At 44.6% G+C, this 22,944-nt stretch overlaps 1 protein-coding gene across 3 annotated transcripts in view; it reads left to right on the top strand.

The window, feature by feature from the left end:
• SPEN (spen family transcriptional repressor) overlaps positions 1–22,944 on the top strand; it is a 93,595-nt gene that overhangs the window by 69,256 nt on the left and 1,395 nt on the right. For all 3 annotated transcript variants that reach the window (XM_055582590.1, XM_055582588.1, XM_055582587.1), the window contains 9 exons: positions 761–912; positions 3,435–3,560; positions 3,916–4,029; positions 4,899–5,012; positions 6,883–6,983; positions 12,796–20,953; positions 21,380–21,859; positions 22,020–22,214; positions 22,554–22,712. In XM_055582590.1, coding sequence (XP_055438565.1) covers positions 761–912; positions 3,435–3,560; positions 3,916–4,029; positions 4,899–5,012; positions 6,883–6,983; positions 12,796–20,953; positions 21,380–21,859; positions 22,020–22,214; positions 22,554–22,712 — 9,599 coding nt within the window. The remainder of the gene's footprint in view (positions 1–760; positions 913–3,434; positions 3,561–3,915; positions 4,030–4,898; positions 5,013–6,882; positions 6,984–12,795; positions 20,954–21,379; positions 21,860–22,019; positions 22,215–22,553; positions 22,713–22,944) is intronic.

The following is a 22,944-nucleotide window of genomic DNA, read 5'->3' as shown; positions in this document are numbered from 1 at the left end:
TAGAAGACAGATTCTTTACCATCTGACCCACGAGGAAAGCCCATCCCAAGTTAAATGGAACTTCAGAGAAAGCCTATGATTGAGTTAGACATTGAACCAGGACTTTGATCATAAGAAATAAAAACCTTAAGAGTCATTTAACCTCTTTCTATTTGTCATTGGGTACCATGCAACACCAAAAGAAGATATTTTGTAAGCGTTACTTCAGTCAGTTTTTATACAGTTACTATTCTTGTATCTAAAAATTGCTGTATTTAGATAATTGGGTATGACAAGCATAATATGCTAAATATTTTACAAAATATTGAAAAGTAAATAAAACATAGTGAAACTGGACTGTTTTTAGCTGAATTTCATGTTTATTTCAGATTTTAGGATTTTAGTTTTATAGTTTGCATTCAGAGCCTACTACATAATTTTGAAACCTAAGATTAGGCTTAAATAATTGCCATTTTCCACTGGGGTTTAAAACCTATTTCTGTGATAGTGATTATCTTTTAAAACAAATCAACTGAAATGGAAATTCAGTCTACTTTTCTATTTGAAAGATCAAGGTGTTAACTTTCTCTTAATTTTTTGGACATGTTTCTCTAGCCTCTGTATTCTTCTTTTGTTTTGGAGCTGTTTCTGATAGTATATATGATTTTTCAGATTACATGAGAATTAAGCCCCGCATATCAGAGATTTGATTTCTTAAAGTAGATTTTCCCATGATATATGAGTAAACATTAAAACACTCTCTGCTCCTTCCCACTTACAGAAACGGAAAGTGAAAATGAATTTCGCCCCTTGGATGAAAGGATAGATGAATTTCACCCCAAAGCAACAAGAACCCTTTTTATTGGTAACCTTGAAAAAACCACTACTTACCATGATCTTCGCAACATCTTCCAGCGCTTTGGAGAAATTGTGGTATGTTGTGTTTTTTTTTAACAATGAAAACAATTTTAAATCTTTGTCATAAAACATACAGCATAAGTGCAGCTTATATTTGGAAAAATGTATTTAGATGTTATAATGAATATTTTTCTCATTTGCCCTATGTGTTTTTAACTCCTGCTAAAAGATGATCTGGCAAAACTCATCAGGGACTGCTTTATGTGTGTATGTAAAAATATATAATTGTCTTTATTTACGTATGTATTTTCTTTTCCACTTTTCTTATCTTTGTCCATTGGATGCTGTTTTAATGCCATCTGTAGTCCTGTGGGTTGAAAGGAAAATCTGGAAGAGAAAACATGTCTGTAAGAAAGAAGCAACAGATTAGTGTATGATTCTTTTTATTACAATGCACGTTAGAAGTACCTTGGGAATTATTGGAATGTGGTTGTCATGCTGGAAGCTCGGTTCTGTTTTGAAGTTTTAATTAGAATCTGTTTAAATTACGCAAGTCATTATTTGACTTAGAGATAGAAGGATTTTTCTGTTCTCCATGATTTAAAACTTGAGTGAAATTATAGTGAAAGTAGTTTGGTTACAGTTTGTATCCTTAGGTATACTGTTTTGTGTTATGTTTGAAAAAATGGAAAATTACTTCTGTCTTCCTAGACTTTCTCTAGGACTTCACAGCTAATAATTGTGAAGAAAGTAATATATTTGGCCTTTGGAGAGCAAAAAAAAAAAAAAAATAGTTTGAGTAGAAACAGCTATTGTACATCTTTTATGTTTGTGTATATGTGATGTCCATTTGTCCATTCTTACGTATACACTAATGCTCTAAGCAAAAGATTCTTAATATTTTTTAATGGCATAACCTAGTCTTGTGAATAAAATATTATTTGTGCTTGTGGCTAAAAAAAACCTCATCTTTAGGGGCTTGAGAGAAGAAATTGAAGTCGTTGGCAGAAGTGAAGGAAAAACAGAGAAGCTATTTAGGGAGCGATACCAACAAAACATTCATCTTTCTTTTCTGATTATTTAACTTCTCTTATTTTTGTGAGGGTACTGTATACTCTTAATTCCAGCTCTACTGCCTACCTGGATGAGTGACTAGATGCTCAGTTACCTATCTGGGCTATAGCTTCTTCTATCTTTAGATCACAGTCTGTTATTTATTTGTTTTTTGGCTTTGCGAGACTATGAATTGATAAAATTTTGAAACATATTCTTATTTGAATGTTTGAAGGGAGTATAAAAAGTTGAATTTGGGCATGTGGATATATTTTCATCACCAGGGTTGCTAAAAATGAAATGATTATTGTGTTTTAAGAGCTACGCTTGTCAATAAGGCAGACATGTCAGTATTTGACAACTATTATCTTGTTTGCAGTTGCTCATGATTGTCACTGTTTTAATGACATACAAAGCTTGGGAACATGGTCTGCTGCTTATTGATAACAGATTATGCTATAACAGAACCTTTTTAGTGAGTCAGCCCACCATTGTTCTTTGGGAAATTTAAATGGAGCTATCCTGAGTTACTACATTCTATGTAATGATGAAAACAGCTTCCGTTTACCATTACTTAGAAAAATTTTGAGTATAAATTATGCTTTTTTTTTTTTTTAAGGACCCATCAAACAGCTCTTTAAATACATTACTCATTTTGCTCTGTTTCAGGTTTTGATTATTGGCTTGTGACCCTTAAGGAGGCTTAGATAATCACAATACATAATCTGCAATATATGGCCCAGCTCATTATTGTTTAAGTACAAGTTTTGCCATCCAAGTGTCTGGTTTCTCTGGACCATTTTCATGTGTAAGCCAGGTTTTTTCACTACCTCCTCTAAGTAGGCAGGACCAGAGTGTCAGATGTGACAGCAGGTTTTGAGCATTCCAAGGAAATGGGGATATTCCTTTATGTAGAGTGTTTCTTTAGTCCAGGGATGGTATTCTAATGCATCTTCACAGAGTAATTCAGATATTTATGTAGTCCATTCATTCTGGGTATGAGAGATTATTACCACATTTATCAGTTACCAGGTTTGATTCAGTTAGATATACTAATAGAATGAAGCTTCTGATTCGGGATTGCATATTTTAAATCACTTTTTGAAAATTTGACTTCTTTATCATTGTTATTCTTCCCAGATGCTGTATTTTAAATGGCTTGCCCCTAATAAGGATTTTAGATATTGCAGAAGGGAATTATTTGTTAGGTTTTCATTAAATAGGCCACCTTTTACTTCTTATCATAAATTTCTCTTAACACAGGTATTATGGATTTAAAATTTTGAGTTTTGAGTTGCATTGCAGTTGCTCTTCTGCAAAGAGCTTCACGTGCGAAGAATTTCATGGTTTGTGACTACAAATGTTGTGTTGAATAGATTTTTAGGCTATTTACAGTTGCATTAAGATGTATAATTGTAACTAAGCAGGTGGTTTGGGAGGAATCTGATTGTTTGGAGAACCATGTAGCTCATGTGGACTTGGTTTATTCTGATTTATTTTTTATTGACACATCACTAAGTGGTATCCATCCATTGTTTTTTCAGGATATTGATATTAAGAAAGTAAACGGAGTCCCTCAGTATGCGTTCTTGCAGTACTGTGACATTGCCAGCGTTTGTAAGGCTATTAAGAAGATGGATGGGGAATACCTTGGAAATAATCGTCTCAAGGTAAAGGAATTTATATAAGTTACTGTGCTGTTAATATTTGCTGTGTTTTTTTTTCCTCAAGATTTGGAGGTGTTTTATTTTGGTATATATGATTATTTAAAATTGTAATAGTATAGTTAGATAACCATAAAGGTAATAAACTTCTTTGCATCCTTATCCTGTTATACTGTAATCTGAATTAATACTTGCTTAGCCAGGCAGGATAAATTTTGTGTAAATTTTTGTTCGATTTTAACTTGATTCCCACTTGAGGTGGTGGTTGGATAAGATTCCTACAGAATACAAGTTTTTTCACAATTTTTGTTGTTGAATAATTGGTGGCTTAACTAATAGAAATTTTGCCTTTTGTATTCAGCTGGGTTTTGGAAAGAGCATGCCTACAAACTGTGTGTGGTTAGACGGGCTTTCTTCAAATGTGTCAGATCAATATTTAACACGACATTTTTGCCGATATGGGCCTGTGGTAAAGGTAAGTGGGAGGTATGAGTATGTGGCTTTAAGTCACTAATGACTTCCTTTCTTTTGGTATTCTGTCCTTTCAGACCCAGTTTCTAGTGCTGACTTTTCTCTGTAACTCATACATTAAAATTCTCTTTTTTCCAAAATTTGATCTAGAAGAGCACTTACTTATGATATGTTTTGAAAAAATGATATCGAACCCATCAAAATGATTAATTTTAGAACCAGTCTGCAAAATACTGTTAAATAGACTGTTGCTTAGGGATTTCTGTAATTTTATCTCATTAAAATTAGTCTGATTATATAATTATTCACATTTACACTTACATGTAATTAGACTTGATTTTTTAAAAAATGCTAATTTTCGAAAATACTCATACAACAGAATATTCATCCAACCAATGTTTGTTGTGTAACATTCACAAACATAACAGGAAAAGGGTCTCTGGACCCCATTCCATTATGTGAAGGTAAAGATGTTAACTTCTTAAAAGCAGATTTTACATTGTGGGAGGTATGTTGCATAACTTTGACATTTCTGTACATGTAGCTTTTGTTGTATGGAGAAACAGTTTTTTGGTCTGGTGGTTTTTTGTCGGTACTTACTTTAATATAGGACAGTACTCAGTCAACGTGGAAAAAAAATACACAAAAACAAAATAAAAACAATATACCTCAGGCCACAATATCCACAAATCTAAACAGTTCCTACAACATTTTGTTGTGTTTTAACTATAACATGCATCATCAGGAAAAACAAATTTTTTTCTGGAATAAAAAATATATATATTTATTCTTGGCAATGTGTTAGTGACTTAGAATTTTGTTGGGGCTAACACAGAATTTTGTTTAGACTGATGTTGTTTTGTTTTTTTACAGGTGGTGTTTGATCGCTTAAAAGGCATGGCCCTGGTTCTTTACAATGAAATTGAATATGCACAAGCAGCTGTAAAAGAGACCAAGGGGAGGAAAATCGGTGGAAATAAAATAAAGGTGTGCAGAATGACTTTAAGCAGAACCAAAACAAAATCATGTTTGGATCCCAACCTTTTAATGATTGGCATTTTGTTGGCTTATAGCACATCTAGTATATATCCTCAGTTTTCAAGGGCGATATTACAATTTTTTAATTTGGCTACTTAAGGACACAGAGGAGAAGGCAATGGCAACCCACTCCAGTACTCTTGCCTGGAAAATCCCATGGACAGAGGGGCCTGGTAGGCGGCAGTCCATGGGGTCGCTAGGGGTCGGATAGGACTGAGCAACTTCACTTTCACTTTCACTTTCATGCATTGGAGAAGGAAATGGCAACCCACTCCAGTGTTCTTGCCTGGAGAATCCCAGGGACGGGGAGCCTGGTGGGCTGCCATCTATGGGGTCGCACAGAGTCGGACACGACTGAAGTGACTTAGCAGCAAGGACACAGAGTCTTTTTAAACGTTATCACAGAACCTTCCCTAAAGATCCTCATTCCCTACACCCTGGGTTCCTGGTGCTCTCGAGTGAGCTCTCAGTGCAGGCTGCACTCCCAGGAGCTCCAAGTGTCAGTCCAGCTTCTTGAATGATCCTCTCGATCTTTTTTCCTCGTCTCTTAAAGAGTGGGTAATCAGTGAAAGTATGATCTTTTATCTAAGTATTTTTATTTAAAAACTTTTGTTCATGAGAGTTTCAAGGAATTTATGCACTTAATAACTCAGGTTAGATTGAAATCAGTCTTTTTAAATAAAATATTGATAGATGGTGAATATCATGCTTTAGTGACTTTGAGGCCTCACTGAGTAAAGTTTAAATGTTCTTCCATATTTTATGTTCTAACTGTGGTTCCAGCAAATTTATGCACAAGATGTTATTGTTGTTTAGTTGCTCATCATATCCAACTCTTTGCAACCCCATGGAGTGCAGCATGCCAGGCTTCCCTGTCCTTCACTCTCTCTCAGAGTTTGCTCAAACTCAAGTCCATTGAGTCCATGATACTATCCAACCATCTCATCCTCTGTTGCCCCTTCTCCTCCTGCCTTCAGTCTTTCCCAGCATCAAGGTCTTTACAACGAGTCGGCTCTTTGCATCACGTGGCCAAAGAACCGGAGCTTCTGCATCAGTCCTTCCAATGAATATTCAGGGTTGGTTTCCTTTTGGATTGACTGGTTTAATCTCCTTGCTGTCCAAGTTACTCTCATCCAGCACCGCAGTTCAAAAGCATCAATTCTTCAGCGCTCAGCTTTATAGTCCAACTGTCACATCCATACATGACTACTGGAAAAACCATAGCCTTGACTAGATGGACCTTTGTCGGCAAAGTGACGTCTCTGCTTTTTAATACTCTGTCTATGTTTGTCATAGCTTTTCTTCCAAGAAGCAAGCATCTTTTAATTTCATGGCTGCAGTCACCATCTGCAGTGATTTTGGAGCCCAAGAAAAGAACATCTGTCACTGTTTCCATTTTTCCCCATCTATTTGCCATGAAGTGATAGGACCAGATGCCATGATCTTATTAGTTTTTTGAATGTTGGGTTGTAAGCCTGTTTTTTCATAAGATATTACTAGATTTAGTTGGTCTGATTATTTAACCGATGGCCTGGAATCCTGATAGGTATGTTTCAGTTTTTGATTTTGCTTTCTCCACTTCTTCAGGATTGGGTTCTGAAACTTAAATTATAATTCTTTATCAAGATTTCTGTAGAATTTGAGAATTTTCAAGTTAAAAAAATACAGTTTTAGTTATGAGGACTATTTCACTTAAATGAGATCTAAGTTACATTTTCTTGAAATTTATCCAGAAGAAGAGTTTTCAAATTTGGTAACACTTTCCATCATTGAAATCTGAAACTTGCATTAAACACCTGCTATTCATTTTTTTTTTTAGGTGGATTTTGCAAATCGAGAAAGTCAGCTGGCATTTTATCACTGTATGGAAAAATCTGGTCAAGATATTAGAGACTTTTATGAAATGTTATTGGAAAGAAGGTATGTATTTTCAACCTATCAGCATAGCTTGAATTTGAAAATTTCTAGTACATAAAATTTAGATGGGATTAAATTCTGTTTTTCATCCCTTATTGCTACTCTCATTCCCCCCAAACTTATCCCTTTTATTATCCCCATGTATGGAAACACATTAAAAATGGATTTCTCATGTAGCTCATGGGAGTTGGGTTAACCTTATCTACATTTTCTCCCTGAGAATACTCATTAAAAGAGTTACCCTTTTCTAGATTATAACTTTATATATAAATCATCTTGCCTTACACATTTAAATTAAACATGTTGAAATGTATTGCTGCTGCTGCTGCTGCTGCTAAGTTGCTTTAGTCGTGTCCGACTCTGTTGGACCCCATAGACGGAAGCTCACCAGGCTCCCCCGTCCCTGGGATTCTCCAGGCAAGAACCCTGGAGTGGGCTGCCATTTCCTTCTCCAATGCATGAAGGTGAAAAGTGAAAGGGAAGTCACTCAGTCATGTCAGACTCTTAGCGACCACATGGACTACTTATAGACTATTAAATGCCCGGTGTATTTAGTAATGACAACATCCAAGTTGTCACCATGTATGAGCTCATAGAATTAATTGAAAGAACAAAGAACTTTCAAAAGACTATCAAGAGCTTTGTTTTAAATTCAGATCTCTTAAATAATTTGTGAATCAGAAAGCCAAAGTTGTATAAATTAGTAACTTTAGCTATGTAGAAAGTAAACAATCCTTGGGAATTCCCTGGCCTTCCAGTGGAAGGACTTGATGCTTTCACTGCCATGGACCTGGTTTCAATCCCTGATCAGGGAACTAAGATCCCACAGGCCACATGGCACGGCAAAAAATAAAGTAAACCTTACTGATCTTTGTTAATTTTTTCAGTCATGGTTATGTGGTATTTGATATTTTTTCTACTGCTTGTGGGAATTGTAGGAACCATTACAGTCCCCAGTCGACTATTTAAGGTGTCACCATCTAAATCAGGCTAATGCTTAAAATTGCATCAGAACTGATGATTAATTCTTTTTTAGACCACCTATATTAAAACACCTGACAATGTCAGTAGGTTCTTCAAAAGCTGATCACATTTGAAAATGGAAGCTATCATCCATATGATAAAGCTGTTTGTCCAAACTTGCCTCTGTGATTAAGTCTCCTGGAATGTTTCTACTAGATCTCCACCCTGTAGATATGTGTTAGAGAAAAGACTATTTGAGAAATGCCTTTAGACACTCAAGTTCAAGTATAAAAGGTCTCTGTGACAGTTCAGTTCAGTCGATCAGTCGTGTCGGACTCTTTTCGACCCCACGAATCGCAGCACGCCAGGCCTCCCTGTCCATCACCAGCTCCCGGGGTTCACTCAGACTCACGTCCATCGAGTCAGTGATGCCATCCAGCCATCTCATCCTCTGTCGTCCCCTTCTCCTCCTGCCCCCAATCCCTCCCAGCATCAGAGTCTTTTCCAATGAGTCAACTCTTCGCATGAGGTGGCCAAAGTACTGGAGTTTTAGCTTTAGCATCATTCCTTCCAAAGAAATCCCAGGGCTGATCTCCTTCAGAATGGACTGGCTGGATCTCCTTGCAGTCCAAGGGACTCTCAAGAGTCTTCTCCAACACCACAGTTCAAAAGCACCAATTCTTCAGTGCTCAGCCTTCTTCACAGTCCAACTCTCACATCCATACATGACCACTGGAAAAACCATAACCTTGACTAGACGGACCTTAGTTGGGAAAGTAATGTCTCTGCTTTTGAATACGCTGTCTAGGTTGGTCGTAACTTTCCTTCCAAGGAGTAAGCGTCTTTTAATTTCATGCATGGCTGCAGTCACCATCTGCAGTGATTTTGGAGCCCAAAAAAATAAAGTCTGACACTGTTTCCACTGTTTCCCCATCTATTTCCCATGAAGTGATGGAACCAGATGCCATGATCTTCGTTTTCTGAATGTTGAGCTTTAAGCCAACTTTTTCACTCTCCACTTTCACTTTCATCAGGAGGCTTTTTAGTTCCTCTTCACTTTCTGCCATAAGGGTGGTGTCATCTGCATATCTGAGGTTATTGATATTTCTCCCGGCAATCTTGATTCCAGCTTGTGCTTCTTCCAGCCCAGCGTTTCTCATGATGTACTCTGCATATAAGTTAAATAAGCAGGGTGACAATATACAGCCTCGACATACTCCTTTTCCTATTTGGAACCAGTCTGTTGTTCCATGTCCAGTTCTAACTGTTGCTTCCTGACCTGCATACAGATTTCTCAAGAGGCAGGCAGGTGGTCTGGTATTCCCATCTCTTTCAGGATTTTCCACAGTTTATCTTGATCCACACAGGATGAGGTAAATCCTGATCATGCTCCCAGAAACCTATTGGGTGCATTCCCTTTTTATTGCTTCTTCTTGCCACTTCATTTTTGTATAAATCAAAGAAGGTATATATTCTTTTTCATTTCCTCATGGTGTTTAGTGTAATGGTCATTACTTGAACGGTTTTTTAATGAAAAATATCCCCTACAGCCAAATTTCCCAAAGGGTGAACTTCTAAGGTATCAGTGGTTTTCCACTAGTGGATTGGAATCCACGTTCTAAATTTTTCTGTGTGTGTGTGAGAGAGAGAGAATGAACATATGTAAGAACATAGTCTGCATATCCTCTATAGGGAGGATTCTCCATCCTCCCCACCCCCACCCCCACAATCTGAAGTCATTGTTAATACTTTAAGTGCTTATAGGAATTCTTAGCCATAAGTGAGTGGAAAATGTATTGATGATCTAGTGGCACTTAAGACATAAAAATTTCATTAAAATTCTCTGTGTGTATGTTCAATATTTTTCAGAGAACAGTGTCTTGTGAGGGTTGGATAATGTTATGTGAGTGTTAATTTTTGAATATTGCCACTCAAATTAATTCATTTTACTGATTATCTGGCTCTGGCTTTGTTCCTTGCTATTTATCCCTGTTGAATGTTTAGAGATAAAGTAGGAAGCATGAGGGTGTGGGACTTTACTGTGACCAAGCTTTACCTCATTTGGTTTTAGATGGTAGTGTTTCTGGAATGCATTCCTTTCAGTAGAACTTAAGAATCTTTGCCTTTTCCATAGAGTGGAAGTCATGCCACTCAATAGTTGATGAATAAGTAGGGGGGGGAAATGCTTTACCCCCTAATGACAGTTCAGCTCACGAAAGCAAGTGATGACTCATTTTCATAGGGCTCTGCAGTTTAAAAGTATTTCTTTTATTCCCTTAAATACAGTGTCAAGGAAATAGGGCTGTGACTCTTCTCATGTGTTACTTATGGTAGGAACTGACAATCAGATGACTTTGCTGATAAGGTCACAGGCTCCTAAATGATTGGGCTAGAAATAAACCCAGTGCATTTAGTTTACCTGCTAGTGCATTGAGTCCTACAGGTTGCCAAAGTAATTCTCAGCACAAATTTATGGGGTCACATTATGCTTTAGATGAATTTCTCACCTACTTACAGTAGTTTGGATACTTTGTAGTCATGGGAACAGCATTCTCTGAAAACCTGGCCTTTCAAAGTCCTTCCGGGTCCTGCCAGAGCCTTTTGTACATAGTACTAGTGTGCAGTTTTATTGTCTCTTGCTAGAGTTCCTTGGTGGCAAGAACACTCATTTCTTTTGGTAGAGTCCGGCAAAATGTGTACAAAATCATCAGTTATTAAACTGAACAGTGTAGCACTAATGTTTACGTATATACCTTTGACTTCTGTAACTTTTTTCTTTCACATTTTGGACATAGTTTTAGTTTGCTTATTTTAGAAAATACCTGGAAGCCATTTTTAAACCTACTTTTAATGCAGGCAGTAAACTTACAGCCATTCTTGGTGTCTTAACCACTTTATATTAGAAAGCTTAGGGAATTCCCTGGTGGTCCAGTGGTGAGGACTCTGCACTTTCATTGCCAGGGGCTTGAGAATTCAATCCCTGGTCGGGAAACTAAGATCTTGTAAGCCATGATGTGATCAAAGGAAAAAAGGAAGCTTACAGTGTGTTCTCCTTTACATGTGAAAGTGATGCTTCCTTGGAGTTTGTATTTATGGTGATAAGGAGTTAAGTCAGCCTAATTTTACAAAATGGCTGGCCAATATTGAGGCAAAAAGTCTGATTCCTATGGAACTGTAGAAGGATCGTCTTGAATTGGTCATCCTATTAAATGAAATATCATAGATGTGTCATAAATGATTCTCTTTGAAATGATAAAGTTCAGTGTAAATGCATATAATAAGGTGCTGTTGATGCTTCCAGTGTTGAATGCTAAAGTCTAGATGCTTCATTTGCTGTTGAAAATGGGTTAGAACATTGCCCAGTAGCAACTTTGACATACTTTTCTAAGGTTCATTCTTTGAACAAATTTGAGTACCTGCTATGAGCCAGGAAGACAAAAGCTCATGCTTTTAGAAGCTTAGGTTCAGGGTTCATTATGTTTCATTGAGCTGCCGTTAGTAGTACCATGTAGACTGAGTAAGCCATACTTGTTTGAAAGAACAAAAATAGGACATGAACCAAGAGTAAAGGAATTGGCCTCTGTTACAGGTAAATTTCCATTTTATACACCATACACATTCTTGCATGTAAATTCAGTCCTATTTTGAATGCCCTGGGTCATGCCACTTTAACAATTAAGGAATTCTTTTACAATTAAGGAATTATCTCACACAGCTTGTAATACATAATTTGTTAGTTGGCAGGTTGGGGAAAAGTAACAATTACTGAAGGCCAAGTATGTGCCCTGTATTATGTTAGGAAAGTTTTTACAAAGTTTCATCTTATTTAACCTTCTTGTTTAACTTATTCTTAAATAACATTATCATTTTATAAGTGTAAAGACTGAGCCCAGGGAGACTTGCCCCCAGTGTGTTTTTTTAAACTGTGAATTGAGGTAGAGGTTGCAGAGGTAGAAAAATTTTAGTTAAATTGTTCATCTGTCTTTTCAAACAATACATTTGTTTCCCAAGTTGTGGTAAGACTATCTCTTGGCAGAGAAGTAATTAATTTATTTAACCTGCTGCTGCTGCTGCTAAGTCGCTTCAGTCGTGTCCGACTCTGTGCGACCCCATAGACGGCAGCCCACCAGGCTCCCCCGTGCCTGGGATTCTCCAGGCAAGAAAACTGGAGTGGGTTGCCATTTCCTTCTCCAATGCATGAAAGTGAAAAGGGAAAGTGAAGCCGCTCAGTCGTGTCTGACTCTTAGTGACCCCATGGACCTGCAGCTTACCAGGCTCCTCCGTCCACGGGATTTTCCAGGCAAGAGTACCTAGTCTATCTGAGATACTATTTCAACATGTATTCAATCTGAATAAATTACTGAAGTATATGTCTTCTTTAAAAAAAAAAAAAGACTAAATCTACCAGATCTAGTCTGTATTTTATAAACACCTCAATTTAGTCTAGCCAGATTTTAAGCTCTTAGTAGCCACCTGTGGTTTGTAGCTGTGGTATTGGATGGTGAAATTCTAATGATTTGGTCGTTGTTTAGTTGCTGAGTTGTGTCTGAGTCTTTGTGACCCCATGGGTTATAGCCTTTCAGGCTCCTCTGTCTGTGGAATTTCCCAGGCAAGAATACTGGAGTGGGTTGCCATTTCCTTCTCCTTTCTTATCTTGGATGAGGGATCGAACCCATGTCTTTTGCATTGGCAGGTGGATTCCTTACCACTGAGCCACGAAGGAAGCCCCAGTTCTAATGATTAAATAATGGCAAAGATTTTTAGAAGCAGGACTCTGTAACTGCACATGTATGATTAATGTGTCAGTGACGAGAAAACAAAAAACCAATACATTCTTTTTTGTCTTTGGCAGAGAAGAACGAAGGGGATCTTATGACTATAGCCAAGATCGTACATATTATGAGAATGTCCGTACTCCAGGCACATATCCTGAGGATTCCAGACGGGACTATCCAGCTCGAGGGAGAGAATTTTATTCAGAATGGGAAACTTACCAAGGAGACTACTATGAATCACGATATTATGATGATCCCCGGGAATATAGGGATTATAGAAATGATCTTTATGAACAAGATATTCGGGAATACAGTTACAGACAAAGGGAACGAGAAAGAGAACGTGAAAGATTTGAATCTGACCGGGACAGAGACCACGAGAGGAGACCAGTCGAACGCAGTCAGAGTCCAGTGCACTTGCGACGCCCTCAGAGCCCTGGAACATCTCCCTCACAGTCCGAGAGACTGCCGAGTGATTCCGAGAGGAGGGTTTACAGCCGCTCCTCAGACCGGAGTGGAAGCTGCAGCTCACTTTCCCCTCCAAGATATGATAAACTTGACAAACCTCGTTTGGAACGCTATACAAAAAATGAGAAGACAGATAAAGAACGAACTTTCGATCCTGAGAGAGTGGAAAGAGAGAGACGTTTAATAAGGAAGGAAAAGGTGGAGAAGGACAAAACTGACAAGCAAAAACGAAAAGGAAAAGTTCATTCCCCAAGTTCTCAGTCTTCAGAAACAGACCAAGAAAATGAGAGAGAGCAAAGCCCCGAAAAGTTGAGGAGTTCTAATAAACTGAGCAGAGAGAAAGCTGACAAAGAAGGATTGGCCAAAAACCGCTTGGAACTCATGCCCTGTGTGGTTTTGACTCGAGTGAAAGAAAAAGAGGGGAAGGTTATTGACCACGCCCCTTTGGAAAAGCTGAAAACCAAGCTTGATAATGACGCTGTCAAGTCTTCTGCCTTAGATCAGAAACTTCAGACCTCTCAGACAGAGCCTGCAAAATCTGAATTGTCTAAACTGGAATCTGTTAGGATGAAAGTGCCAAAGGAAAGGGGGCTTTCAAGCCACGTAGAAGTGGTAGATAAGGAAGGCCGGCCTAAACCCAGGAAGCACTTAAAACCAGAGCAGAGTGCTGACGGAGTGAGTGCTGGGGATCTGGAGAAGCTGGAGGCAAGGAAAAGGCGTTTTGCAGATTCCAATTTGAAAGTAGAAAGGCAGAAATCAGACCTCAAGAAAAGTAGTCCAGAGATGGAAGATGCTCGGGTGCTTTTAAAGAAACAGCCTGACTTGTCATCTAGAGATGTCATTCTGCTGAGGGAAGGAGAGTCTGAAAAAAAGCCTATGAGGAAAGAAATTCTTAAAAGAGAATCTAAAAAACTTAAACTAGACAGACTTAATGCTGTTCCCAGCCCCAAAGACTGTCAGGAGCTTACCAGTATTTCTGTTGGGACTGGCTCAAGGCCCAACTCAGATCTGCAAGCAAGGCTGAGAGAACCAGTAGGTGAATCTGTGGAAAATCAAGAAATCCAGTCAAAAAAACCCACTGCCTCAAAACCACAACTCAAACAGCTGGAGCTATTAGATGATCAAGGACCAGAGAGAGAAGATAATAGGAAAAACTATTGCAGTCTTCGTGATGAACCACTTGAATGTAAATCGGGCCAAGAGAAACCACATTCAGTAAATACTGAAGAAAAAATTGGCATTGATATTGATCACACGCAGAGTTACCGAAAACAAATGGAGCAGAGTCGTAGAAAACAGCAGATGGAGATGGAAATAGCCAAGTCTGAGAAATTCGGCAGTCCTAAAAAAGATGTGGATGAATACGAAAGACGTAGTCTTGTTCACGAGGTAGGCAAACCCCCTCAGGATGTCACCGATGACTCTCCTCCCAGCAAAAAGAAAAGAATGGACCATGTTGATTTTGACATCTGCACCAAGAGAGAAAGGAACTACAGAAGTTCACGCCAGATCAGTGAGGATTCTGAAAGGACTGGTGGTTCTCCCAGTGTTCGGCTTGGTTCCTTCCATGATGATGATGACCCTATTGGTTCTCCTAGAGTGTCCATAAGAGGGTCTCCTAAATTAGATGACAAAGGTCTCCCCTATTCTCAAATAACAGTCAGAGAAGAGTCCTTAAAATTTAATCCTTATGATTCAAGCAGGAGAGAACAGATGGCAGACATGGCTAAAATCAAACTATCTGTCTTGAATCCTGAAGATGAACTAAATCGGTGGGATTCTCAAATGAAACACGATACCAGCAGATTTGATGTGAGTTTCCCCAACAGCATAATTAAGAGAGACAGCCTTCGAAAGAGGTCTGTCCGTGACTTGGAACCTGGTGAGGTGCCTTCTGATTCTGATGATGATGGTGAACACAAATCTCACTCACCTAGAGCCTCTGCATTATTTGAAAGTTCTCGGTTGTCTTTTTTATTGAGGGACAGAGAAGACAAACTACGTGAGAGAGATGAAAGACTCTCCAGTTCTTTAGAAAGGAACAAATTTTATTCCTTTGCATTGGATAAGACAATCACACCGGACACTAAGGCTTTGCTTGAAAGAGCCAAATCCCTTTCTTCCTCTCGAGAAGAAAATTGGTCTTTTCTTGACTGGGACTCCCGATTTGCTAATTTTCGAAACAACAAAGATAAAGAAAAGGTAGACTCTGCTCCGAGACCTATTCCATCCTGGTACATGAAAAAGAAGAAAATCCGGACTGATTCAGAGGGAAAAATGGATGATAAGAAAGATGACCATAAAGAAGAGGAACAGGAAAGGCAAGAATTATTTGCTTCTCGTTTTTTACACAGCTCAATCTTTGAACAAGATTCCAAGCGACTGCAGCATCTAGAAAGGAAAGATGAAGAATCTGACTTCATTTCCAGCAGGTTGTATGGGAGGCAGACCTCTGATGGACTGAATAACACAACTGACTTGATTCAAGAGCCAGTAGTTCTTTTCCATAGCAAATTCATGGAACTCACACGAATGCAACAGAAAGAAAAAGAAAAAGACCAGAAACCCAAAGAGGTCGAGAAACAGGAAGATACAGAGGATCATCCCAAGACCCCAGAATCTGCTTCTGAGAATAAAGAGCCGGAACTGAAAACTCCATCTTCAGTGGGGCCCCCTAGTGTCACCGCTATAGCTCCGGAGTCAGCAGCAGCATCGCTGGAGAAGACAGCTGGTGAAAAGACTGGAGAGGGGCCTCCGGTGCCAGAAGAAAAGACCATTGAGCCAGCCTCTGTCCCGGAAGAGGCAAAATCCACAAGTACAGATCTGGCTCCCGTCACTGCGGAGCAGCCTGAGCAAGGAGACTTGCCCCCAGGAGTGGACACCAGGAAAGACACTGCCGAGCCTCCTTCCACTGTTGAAGGAGGTTCATCAGTCGATCAGCTGCCTTATCTGGATGCCAAGCCTCCAACTCCTGGGGCCTCGTTTTCCCAGGTAGAGATCAGTGTAGATCCTGAGCCTAACAGCACCCAGACACTTCCAAAACCAACTCAGAAGCCTGAAGAAGCCAATGAGCCTCAAGTGGAAAAGCCAGAATTGGCTGCTAACATTGAACCTAACACAAGTCAAAAAACGGAAGATGTTCCTGAGGCTCCGCCTCCGGCTACTGAAGTTGTAGAGGTTGATCCTCCAGTTGCTGCAAAAGATAAAAAGCCAAACAAAAGTAAACGTTCCAAGACCCCCATTCAGGCAGCTGCAGCAAGTGTCGTGGAAAAGCCCGTCACCAGGAAGAGTGAGAGGATAGACCGGGAAAAGCTCAAGCGCTCCAATTCTCCCCGGGGAGAAGCACAGAAGCTTCTAGAACTGAAGATGGAGGCAGAGAAGATTACAAGGACTGCTTCTAAAAATTCAGCCACGGACCCTGAACACCCCGAGCCAAGCTTGCCACTTGGCCGAACCAGGCGCCGGAATGTGAGGAGTGTTTACGCAACCATGGGCGACCATGACAACCGCTCTCCAGTCAAGGAGCCCGTGGAGCAGCCCCGAGTGACCAGGAAGAGACTGGAGCGGGAGCTGCAGGAGGCTGCAGCGGTTCCCACGACCCCTCGGAGGGGGAGGCCTCCAAAGACTCGCCGTCGGGCCGATGAAGATGACGAGACCGAGGCCAAAGAAGCTGAGACGGTCAAACCAGCTGAGGGCTGGAGATCCCCACGATCCCAGAAAGTAGCTGCTGGTGGTCAGCAAGGGAAGAGGGGGAGAAACGAATCCAAAGTTGACCCTGAGCGTCCTGAGGCGACCACTGAGGGGAGTCCCCAAGTGAACGTGAGGGAAAATAATACAAAATCCAAGGCTGATAAAGAAGCAGCAGCGAGTGAACAGAAACGTGACAAGAAAGAAATTAGCACGGACAGAAATCCACCTGAAACCCCCCCAGTTGAAGTAGTGGAGAAGAAAGCAGCCCCTGAGAAAAACTCCAAGTCAAAGAGAGGACGATCTCGAAACTCTAGGTCAGCAGTGGACAAATCTGCAAACGTGAAAAATGCGGAAGCCACCGTGAGTCCCAGTGTGGCTGCAGGCCCTTCAGAACTGCCGGTGGAGGAGGAGGCTGGGGTCGTGACTGTTTCCCCCGAGAAGAGCAAGAGTCCCCAGAAGGAGGGGAGTGTATCATCACAGTTGAACAGTGAGCCCGCTGAACCGGACAAGGAACCAGAGAAGGAGGATGTGTCTGCCTCCAAGCAGTCCCCAGAAGCAAATCAGTTAGCCCGGCAGATGGAGCTGGAGCAGGCCGTGGAGAACATCGAGAAGCTCACGGAAACCTCCACACCCGCAGCTTTCAAGGCGGCAGCTCCTGATGCCACAGAGGGCCTCTCTACAGAGGACAGGGACAAGCCCGCACACCAAGCCAGTGAAACAGAGCTGGCCGCGGCCATCGGGTCCATCATCAATGACATTTCTGGGGAGCCAGAAAACTTCCCTGCACCGCCACCTTACCCTGCAGAATCTCAGACAGATCCGCCACCTCCTGAGGAAGGCATGGAGCCTGAGACCAATGAGGCTGTGTCTGGCATCTTGGAGACAGAGGCTGCTGCTGAATCTTCTAGGCCACCAGGCAGTGCACCTGACCCCTCAGCAGGCCCAGCAGACAACAAGGAAGCCCGAGGAGACAGCAGCGAAACCTCCCACCCAGTGCCAGGAGCCAAGGGGTCAAAAGAAGTAGAAGTGACTCTGGTTCGGAAAGATAAAGGGCGCCAGAAGACTACTCGATCACGCCGCAAACGGAATACAAACAAGAAAACAGGGGGCACTACAGAGACCCATGTCCCTGAACCTGACCAGGTTCAAAGCAAGAGCCCTGCTTCAAGTGATGGGACGACGGTACAACCCTCAGAAGCTCCACAGGAAGAAAAGCAGAATGACAAGCCCCAGTCCGCTGCTCCCGAGTCATGTGCTTCTGACCCAAGCAAGACTCCATCCCGAGAGGATCTGCCCCAAGAAAGCAGCATGGAGGAAGAGACTCCGACCAGAGCACCTGCGCTCCCAGACCCCGCTCCTCTCTCGCAGCCTGCCCCTGTGCATGACGAGCCTCAAGCCAGATTCAAGGTGCACTCCATCATTGAAAGTGACCCAGTGACCCCGCCCAGTGACTCAAGCATGCCCACCCCTCCAATTCCCTCCGTAACGATAGCAAAGCTCCCACTCCCTGTCGCTGCTGGGGGGATCCCACACCAGAGTCCCCCTGCGAAGGTGACAGAGTGGATCACGAGACAGGAGGAGCCACAGGCGCAGTCCAGCCCGGCTCCGGCTCTTCCCCCAGACACCAAGGCCTCTGACATGGACACCAGCTCCAGTACACTGAGGAGGATCCTCATGGACCCCAAGTATGTATCTGCTGCGGGTGTCACGTCCACGAGCGTCACAGCTGCCGTTGCAGAGCCTGTCAGCGCTGCCCCTTGCCTTCACGAGGCACTGCCCCCTCCAGCTGAATCTAAAAAACCTGTTTTAGAAGAAAAAACAGCAACTCCAGTAACTAGCACCTCGGACACACAGGCCTCAGAGGTTCCAGTAGCTGCTGACAAAGAAAAGGTGACTCCAGTCATTGCTCCCAAAATTACTTCTGTCATTAGCCGGATGCCTGTCAGCATTGATTTGGAGAATTCGCAGAAGATAACTCTGGCGAAACCTGCTCCTCAGACCCTGACGGGCCTGGTGAGCGCCCTGACTGGCCTGGTGAATGTCTCCTTGGTCCCCGTGAATGCACTGGCTGGCCCTGTGAATGCCTTGAAAGGCCCTGTGAAGGGCTCAGTGGCCACGCTGAAAGGCTTGGTGAACACTCCCGCTGGCCCCGTGAACGTCCTGAAGGGACCAGTCAACGTCCTGACGGGGCCCATGAACGTTCTCGCCACTCCAGTGAACGCCGCCACAAGTGTGGTGAACGCCGCCACGGGCACGGTGAACGCCACTCCGGGCACAGTGAATGCTGCCGCGGGTGCAGTGACGGTCACGGCGGGTGCAGTGACCACTGCCTCTGGGGGTGTGACAGCCACAACAACGGGTGCCGTGACGGTGGCAGGTGCAGTGATTGCACCGTCAGCAAAGTGCAAACAGAGATCCAGCAGCAGTGACAGCAGTCGGTTCCACCCGGGGTCTATGTCTGTGATTGATGATCGCCCAGCAGACACGGGCTCTGGTGCCGGGCTGCGCGTGAACACTTCCGAAGGGGTTGTGCTCCTGAGCTATTCGGGGCAGAAGACTGAAGGGCCCCAGCGGATCAGCGCCAAGATTAGCCAGATCCCCCCAGCAAGTGCGATGGACATTGAATTTCAACAGTCAGTGTCCAAGTCTCAGGTCAAACCCGATTCTGTCACATCGTCTCAGCCTCCAGCCAAAGGCCCTCAAACTCCTTCAGGCTATGCAAACGTGGCCACCCATTCTACCCTGGTACTGACTGCACAGACATACAATGCATCTCCTGTGATTTCATCAGTGAAGGCTGACCGTCCATCCTTGGAGAAGCCCGAGCCCATTCACCTGTCTGTGTCCACACCCGTCACCCAGGGTGGCACAGTGAAGGTTCTTACCCAGGGCATAAACACACCTCCGGTGCTGGTTCACAACCAGCTAGTTCTCACCCCAAGCATAGTCACCACTAACAAAAAGCTTGCTGACCCCGTCACCCTCAAAATAGAGACCAAGGTCCTTCAGCCGGCAAACCTGGGCTCCACTCTTACTCCCCACCACCCTCCGGCTCTGCCCAGCAAACTGCCAGCAGAAGTGAACCACGTCACGTCGGGGCCCAGCACCCCAACAGATCGAACGGTGTCCCATCTGGCAGCCAGCAAGCCAGATGCGCATTCCCCTCGATCCAGTGGGCCCGCTCCAAGCCCATTCCCGCGGGCATGCCACCCCAGCAGCACCACGTCCACTGCGCTGTCCACGAACGCCACGGTCATGCTGGCAGCAGGCATTCCTGTGCCCCAGTTCATCTCCAGCATCCACCCGGAGCAGTCTGTCATCATGCCACCACACAGCATCACCCAGACGGTGTCCCTCAGTCACCTGTCTCAGGGCGAGGTGAGGATGAACACGCCCACACTTCCCAGCATCACCTACAGCATCCGGCCCGAGACACTCCACTCTCCACGGGCCCCCCTGCAGCCGCAGCAGATAGAGGTCCGGGCCCCGCAGCGCGCCGGCACCCCCCAGCCGGCCGCAGCTGGGGTGCCCACCCTGGCCTCCCAGCACCCTCCAGAGGAGGAGGTGCACTACCACCTGCCCGTGGCTCGAGCCGCAGCCCCCGTGCAGTCAGAGGTGCTGGTCATGCAGTCTGAGTACCGGCTGCACCCGTACACCGTGCCTCGGGATGTGAGGATCATGGTGCATCCTCACGTGACTGCCGTCAGCGAGCAGCCCCGGGCGGCAGACGGGGTCGGGAAGGTGCCGGCAGCCAGCAAGGCCCCTCAGCAGCCAGGGAAAGAAGCCGCTAAGACGGCAGATGCCAAAGCTGCCCCTGCCCCTGCCCCTGCCCCTGCCCCTCACGGGGAGGCCCGCATCCTCACGGTCACCCCTAGCAACCAGCTCCAGGGGCTGCCTCTGACTCCACCAGTGGTGGTGACCCACGGGGTGCAGATCGTGCACTCGAGCGGGGAGCTCTTCCAGGAGTACCGCTACGGAGACGTCCGCAGCTACCACGGCCCGGCCCAGCTCACACACACACAGTTCCCTGCCACGGCCTCCATCGGCCTGCCTTCCCGGACCAAGGCTCCCAGCCAGGTGAGCACGCCCAGTCTGTCTTCTGGTCCAGAGAGTTGAGGGGTTGGCGGGTGGCGGGTACCAGTGAGGTCCTGAAATATGTCGTCCTTTTTGTGGACTTCAAGAGGAGCTTCCTCAACTTCAGAATGAAGGGATCAGATTACAGCAGAGCCTGGGGGACATGAGGGAGCTCACAGTGGGAGCGGGTGGTGTGGTGGCCCTGACCCGAGGGGGTGACAAGGTAGGGAAAAGGTGACCTCTTACCAGAACCCTCAATCCTGAATGCCTGAGAGTGGGGCCATCTGGTTAAAGCTTTTTCCAGGGGCCTGGCTGTCAGGAGCTGCCCTGCAGGTGACCCATCCGGGGGCTTTTGGCTGCTTGGTTGGGGGCAGGATGATCTTTGTGCAAAACAGACCAACTCTCCTTTTTCTTCCCACCCAACGTTAGGGGCCCCCTGAAGGCGAGCCCTTACAGCCTGCTCAGCCCGCACAGCCCCTTCAGCCTGTGCAATCTGCACAGCCGGCCCAGCCTGCACAGCCCTCCCAGCTCAGCCAGCCTCCAAGCAGCAAGATGCCTCCGGTGTCCCAGGAAGCCAAGGGCACCCAGACAGGAGTCGAGCAGCCGCGCCTCCCTAACGTCTCTGCCAGCAGGCCGGCTGAGCCTCACACCCAGGTCCAGAGGGCGCAGGCAGAGACGAGCCAGACCTCCTTTCCCTCCCCTGTGTGTGTCTCCTTGAAGCCTGACCTCCCGACTCCTCTTCCTGCTCAGGCTGCCCCAAAGCAGCCGCTGTTTGTCCCCACTTCCTCAGGCCCCAGCACCCCTCCAGGACTGGCTCTGCCCCATACTGAAGCCCCACTCACCCCCAAACAAGATTCCTCTCCACACTTGACTTCCCAGAGGCCTGTGGATATGGTGCAGCTTCTGAAGGTAAGCCTGGACAGGGCCTCCCCTACCACGCTCCAAGCTTTACATTGTGTTCACTGTCCTGAGATCCCCATTTAGATCAGCACGTTCTCCTCAGGGCCATGACCAGCATGGCCTCATTCTCCAGCCGTGAGCTCACTGTTCTTTGTTTCCCTGCGAGCAGAAGTACCCCATCGTGTGGCAGGGCCTCCTGGCCCTCAAGAACGACACGGCTGCTGTGCAGCTCCACTTCGTCTCTGGCAACAATGTCCTGGCCCATCGGTCCCTGCCCCTCTCTGAAGGAGGGCCCCCCCTGCGGATTGCCCAGAGGATGCGGCTGGAGGCCTCACAGCTGGAAGGGGTTGCCCGAAGGATGACGGTAAGGCTCAGGGCCAGGTGAGCCACTGTCCCACCAAGAAGGGAGGCCACAGGTGGCCCCCACTGTCTCCCTGGCTTCTTTTGGGGTGCAGCAGTGGGATTCTTGGGAGTGGATGATGAAGGAAGGGCGTGTTCTGTCTCCACTAGGGGTGTAAAGTTCCTCTAGACCCAGAGATGAGGCTCTTTTTATTCAACAAGTATATGGATGATCCTCAAGGTCATCTCAGTAGTAGGGTTTTTTGTGGATTTAGGAGCCAAATCCCCTGGGTTGGATAGTCATCTTGTAGGCCTCTGACCTTGTGAGGTGGTCTCTGATCACTGACAGCTCCCTCTCCCCCAGGTGGAGACAGATTACTGTCTGCTGCTGGCTCTGCCCTGTGGCCGCGACCAAGAGGACGTCGTGAGCCAAACAGAGTCGCTGAAGGCTGCCTTCATCACATATCTGCAGGCCAAGCAGGCGGCAGGGATCATTAACGTTCCCAACCCCGGCTCCAATCAGGTCAGCCCAGCGTCCTACCTTGGCATGCGCACGCCTGTGGGGGTGGGGGTTGTGGGTAGTGTTGGTTGGATAGTTTGACTAACCTGCCAGTGCCAACTAGAGGAGTCCAGGACAGTTTCCAGAGGAGCTGGACCAAGGGGCATTCTGGATAGAGACCAGCTGGGGATGGGCATGTATGGGCAGGACTGCCGTTTAGCCATCTGGGAGACAGACAGTGGGCAGCTGAGACAGC

The sequence above is a fragment of the Bubalus kerabau genome, chromosome 5, assembly GCF_029407905.1.
Source record: "Bubalus kerabau isolate K-KA32 ecotype Philippines breed swamp buffalo chromosome 5, PCC_UOA_SB_1v2, whole genome shotgun sequence".
NCBI classification, from domain to species: Eukaryota; Metazoa; Chordata; class Mammalia; order Artiodactyla; family Bovidae; genus Bubalus; species Bubalus kerabau.
Note: the sequence above shows the minus strand (reverse complement) of the source record. Positions and strands in the feature narration are given on the sequence as shown.